The sequence below is a fragment of the Ixodes scapularis genome, unplaced genomic scaffold, assembly GCF_016920785.2.
Source record: "Ixodes scapularis isolate PalLabHiFi unplaced genomic scaffold, ASM1692078v2 PGA_scaffold2__306_contigs__length_199485367, whole genome shotgun sequence".
Classification (NCBI taxonomy): domain Eukaryota; kingdom Metazoa; phylum Arthropoda; class Arachnida; order Ixodida; family Ixodidae; genus Ixodes; species Ixodes scapularis.
In genome coordinates, this window is record NW_024609857.1 from 34,231,939 (window position 1) to 34,240,767 (window position 8,829).

The following is an 8,829-nucleotide window of genomic DNA, read 5'->3' on the forward strand; positions in this document are numbered from 1 at the left end:
ACACTACTGAATCCTCTCAATCAAGCAGCAGCTTGCACCACCTAAACAACCTTCCCTGATTCAATGGAGCCTGGTGGCTGAAACATAAAGCTGTGATGGGGTGTACCCTGGCCCATTCATGAGCGTAGCAGATACTGATGGCAATTGGTGCCCAAGACTCAAGACTATGGAAGTGGCTTCGCAAACAGGTTGCACACGAATCGCTAATAAGCCTGCATGTTGATGGAGAATGCTGTGATTAAAAGATCTCTGCAATCCAAGCTGTGAAACAAGAGGGGGATGAAGCATATTAGAGTTAATAAAAAGAAACAGCTATATTAAAAATATTGGGAAACTAAGTTGAGCAAGCCGCCATTCATTAGAAAGGACGCAATTATACTTTCATCCACCTAGTCACGGGCCAGGTAGTTTTGGATTATCCCCCCCCCCCCCCCCCCCCAAGCTGTGAAATATAAAACAAAAATAATTATTCATGAGTTAAAAATACAAATAACTGAGTAATACTAAGAATATTGCCAGCAACCTTTTTTCTCAAACAATTTCTGTAATGCATGGAATGCAGTATTTAAAGGATGTTCAGAAGACCTTAAACATGTGACATTCCAGTGTCGAGTCGTAGTGTCACGTGCTGTCACAAGCCATAGGGTATGCACGGACATGCAGGCAAACCAATTTCTGGGTGTAGGAACTTCTATTATAAAACATTTCATGCTTCAAATATTCGTCAGATAACTGTGTTTACACAGGAAACTGTTCAACTCGGGCCCCTGGCATTGGCAGGAAAATCTGGTATGCGCCTCCAGCATTGAGACTTAATAAAAAAAATAAAAAGGAAGAGGTTAGAATTTAACTATAACCTTTATACAAAATTGTCTGACCTATAACTTACACTGCAAAAACATACAGAAATAATGTAAACACAATTTTTCGAGAAAGAGCAAACAGAATTAAGGGTCATAAGTAAATCCATGCATATCCGCAGTAAACTGGCGGATGCGGATAAAAATGAATCAGATTCAGCGGATTGCAGATCGGATGAGGATGTCTGGGGCTGCAAGTGCGGATATGCGCAAGTCCGGATCCACATTTTTGCTGGGGCGGCCCACAAATGTGCGTGATGGCAGAGTGTACAGTATATAAGCGAGTGATACCATAAGGTGCATCATTGATAGTCTTGCCAAAACAAATTACTCTTCTAACAAAAAAAAAAAAATGCCGGTCGGGGAGTAACTTATTCTCTACGCCAAAAAAGATCCGATTCTCACCAAAGATCGCTTTAGAGCGGTCTGTCCTGCCAAAGATGCTGCCCCTAGAGAAAGTAAAGAATCAATCGTCCTGGGAAAGCGTGTTCTTGTTTGCCAGGAAAGGGCGGAAAACATTCTTTGGGCAAAAATATCCCGAAACGTACAAGCCACAAGAAATTAGAAGCAGCTTCCTCGACAAGTGACACGTGGCTTGTGTGTGCGCTTTTTTCTCGACAGTTGTCAAAGTACCGTAAAATACCGGGCAAGCGCCCACTTAAAAATTTAGAGATAATCGCGAAAAAATGGGGGATGGGCACTTGTCCGGTCACCAATTTTACATATTAATGTACTGTGCATATTTTCTCCGATTTTACGAATTTGGGTATGGGCGCTTAGCGTGGTATGGGCGGATGCGCGGTACTCTACGGTATGTGGTTCAGAGCCTGCAGTATCAGATTCGTGTTTAAAACTGAAACCGATAGGCGTTGCCATTATTGAATCTTGTGATATTTTCACAGTGGTGTACTCCCGTCCTTACCATGTTTATACAAGTACTTTGTTGCGTTGAGTGACCGCCCTTCCTCTCTCGCTTTTTTATTGTTCGACCTAAATAAAAGGACAAAATTTTATGTCTGTCCTGAATACAATAAAATGAATACAACAGAATACAATAAAATCACTTTCACTGTATTCTGAATCAGATTTTTGTATAGAGATAAGAAAAATGCTTATAAGAGGTCTTCATGCTTTCGGGGTTTATTTTGTATATATTTAAAAAAGTTTTTTTTGTTTTTGTTTTTTTTTTTTTTCTCGAAAATTTTGAGTTTATAGAAGCTTATTTTTGGTAGATACTCAATTCTCCAAAATTCGTAATTTAATTTTTTAGTGATTTCTATAATTAAAAAATAATAATAATAATACATGGGTGTAAACAGGGTCTATATTTAAAAGAATGGACTTGTATCAAGAAATATTTTTTCAGCTCGATTTGGTGTTGGTGCTCTTGCTTTCCCACAACCAAACTTGCAAATAATTGTTGCTTCGGTAAACCTTGATAGCTTAAAATCAATAAACTATCGAAGGTCGCTGGGAAGTTCGTTTTCGCCCCATCCTGTTCCGTCACCCTGCCCCACAGCCGCGCAAAGTAAAGTGGTAAAGGGTAAAATATTGGAGCTTCAACTGCACCTTCCACCTTCCCCCTTCTATGAAATCTGTATGGTTTATAGTTTTACCTGTTAAAAAACACAAATCCTCCTTCATCTAAGCACAAATAGTATGGTTCAAACTGGAAAGCGGAACAGTGGCTTTTGTTGCGACACAGAAGTATGATGACCTGTTTGTCCTGAATGAACTTTGACGAGGTGAACGACCAGACACCTTTTGTCGATTGTCCGAGATTTAAAAGGAAACTGGGGTGGCATTTTCTGAGGAACATCAACCCTGCGCGCTGACCAAACTTAATTGTAGAATACCAATTTTTTTTTCTTTTTTCACTGGGACATTGAAATTTGGTGTTTGTCAATAACTTTGAATTGTAGAAAATTTTATCGGCGGGCATATTTTAGAGTTTTTCGAACTTATCAGAACATACGGAGCCCTAGTTATAAGGTACCATACAAGTGCTTTTTTTATTTTTTTATTCACGCTTGATTTTATGATATAACATGAATACGCAAATTTCGAGTCGGATACAATTTTAAATTTTGCGAATCCGGTTTGTATGCAGATACAAAGTATGCGGATGCGGATTGGATGCGGATAAGAACATTGCAGATGCAGTTCGGGTGCGGATACAAAGTCTGTAGATCGGATGCGGACGATCAGCTGTTATCTGCACAGAGTTCTGTAGTCGCTGACAGGTTTAGCAGAGCGAACGCTGGAGAGGAGCTTCATTCCTAACCTGCCATCGACTATAGTCATAGGTATGGCATACTGTCCGCACAATGAGCCGTTAAGATGCTGCAAGATCCCTCGGCTTCATGCTTCCTTACCTATTTCACACTTGAAGTCCCCATCGATGGGAAAACAGTGCTCCGCCGGCAGTATGGGGTTCGGTGCTGAGTCGTCCCCTCGGTGGCACACCAGGAGCCTGCACGAGGAGCGACCATTCTTCACCCGCCTCCATCCTCTGAGCAACCCACTGCCATACTCACCCGTGAGCTGCATTCGAATGCTGCACCAGCAGCAGGAGTCTCCCCGTCTTCACCCATTCCTGGACTAGACCCGCATCGAGCCACTGAGTGGGCGCGTCAGGGATCTTTTGCTGAGAAGTCATACTCTCGAGAGGTATGAATTTCTCTAGTAGTAGTAGTAGTAGCTGCACATAAATTTTGGGGTCTGGAACATTAGGGCCACTCCTCATGATGTACAGGGTACCAAATACCCCACAATGTCTACGCGATGTGAGACCGATTTCCCATAGGGCTTTGACATAGACGGGTCTCTTGTATTTTGTATGTCATGTCAGTGTGCTTTCTCCCTCAACGTGAGTGTGAAGAAATAGAATTTGATTGGTATGAGGGTGCAATCTTTCGTGATAGCCTCCAATATAAAACTGGATGGTCTTTTTAAGGCGCAGCTCTTAGGCGTTCGTTTCCAGGTTGAGCGGCGTTGGCATCGACATAACCTGTTGCATTACGATTACGTCACCGCGTGTTGCATTATAAGACATCACAGTTTCCCTGCTAAATTTAGCGGGGAAACTGAATTGGTGTTGAGGTCATACGACATCAATTTCCCCGCTAAATTTAGCATTAAACTTAACCCGCTAAATTTAGTGAAAATTTTTCCGCTTAATTTAGTGGGGAAATTTTCCCGCTAAATTTAGCGGGGAAACTTAACCTGCTAAATTTAGCGAGGAAATTTTCGCTAAATTTCCCACTAAATTTAGCAGGACAAATTTTGCTGAATTTCCAGCCAAATTCAGCGGGAATATTTTTACTAAATTTAGCGGGAAATTTAGCGAAAATTTCCCGCTAAATGGGAGGCAAGTAGAAGACGGGAGGGGAAGGGTATGAAGGGGTGGCGAGGCATATGCTTACCTCCTCCTCCCCAAGTGCTGTGCTCTAATTTCACATTACAGAAAATTGTAAGCGTCTTTTTTTTGTCCCTGCTCACACTGAACTGTGTGAACCAGAGAGAGCAAATTGATGAGAGTTACGAAGAAGTAGAACAAACGAACACTGAACTTTACTCTCAGAGATCACAGAACGGCTCATGTTTAGACTTCAATAACACAGCCTTGGCGAACCTCCCCCAGGAATGACACTGGAGCAGAAAAGGGGCAAAAAACTACCAAAGAAGAGCAGCAAGAATATTTGAGATGTTTTAGATTTACATAATTTCATGTTGTCAAGCCCTACAAGGCATGCACGAAGCAAGTATTGACAGTATCCCTTTTACATCGCACAACTCATGCTCACAAGATCACAGAAACTGATAACCAAGGTCGACCAGATCTGTATCTTGACCACGGCGTGCGAGATTCCACTGTGTACATGATGGGGATGAACAACTCAGTAAACGCAGATAAAGAAAAGACACAGCCACGACAGGACAAAGGCGTCCTTTCGTGGTTGTCTTTTCTTTGTCTACATTTACTAAGCTGTTCATTCATATTATATAGAACGTTGAGACGTCGTCCTGTCCTTTTCTGTTCCTTCGACTTATATGTTCATTTCTGCCCCAGTCTCAGGTATATTAAACATATTTCACTGCACTCCTTTCACACACCATCAATTGCCAGACTGGCATTCTGTAAATACTCATAGCGTTAAGATCAATCGGCAAAACTAACAAACATCAATTGCATCAAATTACTGTAATTGCACTACTTCACGTTTTGGTACTCTTTTCTGAAATCTTTTCACGCTGTCAGCGCCTGTCAAGTGAAGCGAACCTGGTCGGATCAATAAAACCACGTGAAGATAAACGCAATCAAAGGATACGGCCAAGCAGTTGTCATCCGGTCCAAGGACATCTTTGGCCACGGCCTGTCCCTGGAAACTCATGCTGTCCGGGCCACTCGTCGTACCGTCCGATTCGAACTGCGCGGGGCACAACTGTCCAACGGGAAATCGCACGAGCGCTTGTACTCGCTCGCCCTACTGAGAGTAAAACTCAAAAAACCGCGCCGATGTCGAAGACTAGCTCTGAACGAACTTCGAGATCGGAAACTGCTTACCTCATATGTCGATGGCTTGCGTATCTAAGGGCGAAACATGAACGCAGTCCCACCGAACCGCAGAACCGATCGAGCGAACCTCGCCTTTCCGGGTCCCGGAAGCCGATGTTTCCTGTTCAAACCAAACGTGATACACGGCGCGCTATTACTCGACATGTTAGCCAGATTCGAATAGCGAATCCTGGGTGAAATAATACCCATTTTACGCACCGAGATCGCGATGAGCCCACGGTTACGCTGGTCGAGCATTCGGAGCTTCGGAGCGTTCGGAGCAGTCTACGATATTCTAGTCAATCCGGCCATCTTGAGCTGAACTATTGATAAGCACTTTCGTAAGCAGCGCATTAGGTGAGGCTTTATATATATATTTTCATGTATAAAATACAGGAATAAATTAATTTGTGATAAATAAGCGTATATTGTATTTTTCATCTACTTTTTCATCTTGTCAGCTGGGAGACTGGTTGTTCACGTTTTCTTTAGTTTCTGTTTTCCGCTTAGGGTGAAGATCCTATTATCTAAGATAGGATGATTAAGATACCTTTCGTTTTTATATCATAAAACCAGCGGAAGGTGCCAAAATCGTTGACAAACGCGCAAAGAAGTGGTCGTACTCTGTATTTCGAAGCTGCGGCCGCTTCACGTAACGGTGTTTTGCAATCCGGTATGACGGGTAGCAGCCGGAGCTGACGAGAGAGTTGTAACTGTAACAGGAGCACGTCTGTAACCTACGGCCGCGTATAACATGGCCCTGACCATGAGTATGACAGCAATAACGCGCCCCATGCGTTCGTTGCTGGGTAAAAAGTCGTCCCTTCGCAAGTTGCGATTGAACAACGAGCCCAGCAACCATCTGCAGAAGAGATGCGCAGCACACTTCACCTTCGTTCCCGATACTGCACCCTCCTCGGAAGGTAAGCTTCGACACCACAAGGGCCTAAATCTCGTACCCCCAGGGGACTAACAAAAACTGAGCGCATGCATATGGGTCTTCTTCCGCTCTCGAAGGAGAGACGGCGCGGATGAACCTGTACCAGGCGGTCACCAACTCCCTGGACCTGGCACTAGCCCGTGATCCAACCGCGGTAATCTTTGGCGAAGACGTGGCCTTCGGTGGCGTGTTCCGCTGCACGGTCGGCCTCCAAGACAAGTATGGTACGTCGCAGCCATCGCAGCCTGACGGCTCGATTCGCGGCCACGTGCCACGTTTCCCAGTCCAAGCGCCTTCCTTCCCGCAGGCAAGCAGCGCGTCTTCAACACACCGCTCTGCGAGCAGGGCATCGCGGGGTTCGGTATCGGCCTCGCCGTGGCCGGAGCCACGGCCATTGCCGAAATGCAGTTTGCCGATTACATCTACCCGGCGTTCGACCAGCTAGTCAACGAGGCGGCCAAGTACCGCTACCGGTCCGGCGGCCTCTTCGACTGCGGAAAGCTCACGATCCGGGCGCCTTCGGGCGCAGTGGGACACGGCGCCCTGTACCACTCACAGAGCCCCGAGGCCTTCTTCGCGCACGTGCCGGGTCTGCGCGTGGTCATGCCCCGGGGCCCCATCCAGGCCAAGGGCCTGCTCACGGCGTGCATCCAGGACCCGAACCCGTGCATATTCTTCGAGCCCAAGATCCTGTACCGGTTGGCGGTGGAGCAGGTGCCGCTAAAGGACTTCTCGCTTCCGCTCGGCAAGGCCCAGGTGCTCCAGGAAGGCCATGACCTGACGCTACTGGCGTGGGGCACTCAGGTGCATGTGCTGCGTGAGGTTGCTCAGCTGGCGCAGGACAGGCTCAACGTGTCCTGCGAACTCATTGACCTGTGCACCCTCACCCCGTGGGACAAGGAGACAGTGGCCAATGTGCGTCCCTTTTTTTGTTTTATTCTGTGGCAGTCAAAGATAACCATGGTGTGTGTCTGTGTGTGAGAAACAAACGCAACTGACTAGTCAATGTGCTCGTCTGTTGCACTTGTCCCGGCTGATTTGTCGCACTTGTGTTTAATGTATTCTGCGTTCTAAAGTAGCAGTGGTGAAGCTGTTCCTGTCTGTGGGCAGTATTGAAGACCCAGTGTTATATCCTGTTCAACTGTCAGTGATGCAGTGTGATATACTCCAATGCTCATTCTTGACTGCTCAGTTATCTTGTAGTCAGAGCCTATCAAGATGATACATGTGAACATCATTTTGCGACGTCTACAGGCAAGGGCTAATGCTTGGAGGCCTCGCAATGGCATAAGGGGGCAGTGTAGTTGTCTGAGAACATAACTGAAATTAGCTAGATTGCAGCACAAGTAAAATAACTGCACGGTAGGTCTGTAAACAAGGAACAATTTGTTTAGTAACCTTATTATTCTAAAAGGATCGAATGAACTATGCTTATTGTAGCAAAGCTGTACAGTAAAGGTCAAGGCCAAGTTAGATAGCACTCCCATTCTCTTCTGAAGCTTGTTTTCCCATGGTGGTAAATGTGAACAGTGGTAATTGAAGCATGACCTCAAAGCTGAGAGCAGTGTTTTGCTGGGGTTATGAGATGGGTTAAATCAAAACATTCATAGTAATATATCTAGAAGTGTAAGCCTCATGGCTGGCTCAAGACAACTTTTCGTTTGCAGTCGGTGTGCAAGACTGGACGTCTCTTGGTGGCTCATGAGGCTCCATTGACGGCGGGATTGGGAGCAGAGATAGCTGCTACGATTCAGGTGCGTGTTCCCAACAATGAGAGACCGGTTGGTGGCTGGTCTTGGAGAAATGTCCATTAATGCCATCCCTCTCCTTGCAGAGTGAATGCTTCCTGAACCTAGAGGCCCCGGTGCAGAGGGTTACTGGCTTCGACACCCCTTTCCCACACATCTTTGAGCCCTTCTACCTGCCAGACAAGTGGCGTTGCTTCGAGGCTGTAAAGAAACTACTCAACTACTAGGAACTGCATTATCAAAGGGAAAGAAACAGGAGAAAAATATTTGAGAAGCAATGTGCATCTAGATTTATGTTTTATTCTTTGTGATTCGTCCACTTTAGTGCACCATTAAGAGCCAAGTGGATGCCCCCGTCACATTGCGAGCACTGTTCTGTCAGCGAGCAAACTCTGTCTAGTATATCATTGGCCATTGTGTAGTTTATCTCGTGGCATGGCAGTAAATAAGCTACGGAGGTAAATAAAAGTAATATGTTTTGGGTCAGCATGTTTCAAGTGGAAGCGGAATCGGTGTTAACCCAGGAGTTTATTCACGATTGTCACTCTAGGGGAGGGGGGTTACAAATTGTTGATAGGGCTTTTGGGGGGTATACACCATAGGTTTGTGTACTTTGTGCAAGGATTTCTGTAGGTGTGTTTGACTCAGACTGAGGGTGTCGGTATAAATCCCTGTAATATAACCCAAAGGTCATTCCACTGAACTAATTGTCCATTTGTGTGT

At 45.4% G+C, this 8,829-nt stretch overlaps 2 protein-coding genes across 3 annotated transcripts in view; one reads left to right on the top strand and one right to left on the bottom strand.

Annotated features, from left to right (window-relative positions):
* Positions 1-5,744, bottom strand: part of LOC8053606 (type II inositol 1,4,5-trisphosphate 5-phosphatase) — a 27,832-nt gene extending 22,088 nt beyond the window's left edge. Inside the window, exons 1-5 of one of the 2 annotated variants that reach the window (XM_029989968.4) lie at positions 5,638-5,744; positions 5,428-5,539; positions 5,192-5,305; positions 3,398-3,480; positions 3,236-3,333 (exon numbers count right to left, since the gene is read on the bottom strand). In XM_029989968.4, the coding sequence (XP_029845828.3) occupies positions 3,236-3,333; positions 3,398-3,480; positions 5,192-5,254 (244 nt within the window). In that variant the 5' untranslated portion in view covers positions 5,255-5,305; positions 5,428-5,539; positions 5,638-5,744. Of the gene's footprint in view, positions 1-3,235; positions 3,334-3,397; positions 3,562-5,191; positions 5,306-5,427; positions 5,540-5,637 lie in introns of both variants that reach the window. The other variant, XM_042291794.1, reaches the window with a different exon arrangement.
* A 160-nt stretch (positions 5,745-5,904) lies between these two features.
* Positions 5,905-8,592, top strand: LOC8053605 (2-oxoisovalerate dehydrogenase subunit beta, mitochondrial). Its single transcript, XM_002436223.5, has 5 exons — positions 5,905-6,341; positions 6,436-6,582; positions 6,666-7,273; positions 8,026-8,112; positions 8,193-8,592. Exons 1-5 carry the CDS (start codon positions 6,173-6,175, stop codon positions 8,331-8,333), a joined length of 1,152 nt encoding a protein of 383 aa, XP_002436268.4. The 5' UTR covers positions 5,905-6,172; the 3' UTR covers positions 8,334-8,592.
* Positions 8,593-8,829: the final 237 nt, after the last annotated feature.

What these genes read in the sequence shown, in the direction of transcription:
- LOC8053605 (XM_002436223.5), top strand. Translation starts at nt 6,173, where the DNA reads ATGGCCCTGACCATGAGTATGACAGCAATAACGCGCCCCATGCGTTCG. An exon ending in CGGCCTCCAAGACAAGTATG is followed by an intron (nt 6,583 to 6,665) that starts GTACGTCGCAGC and finishes TCCTTCCCGCAG; the next exon opens with GCAAGCAGCGCGTCTTCAAC. An exon ending in ACAAGGAGACAGTGGCCAAT is followed by an intron (nt 7,274 to 8,025) that starts GTGCGTCCCTTT and finishes TTTCGTTTGCAG; the next exon opens with TCGGTGTGCAAGACTGGACG.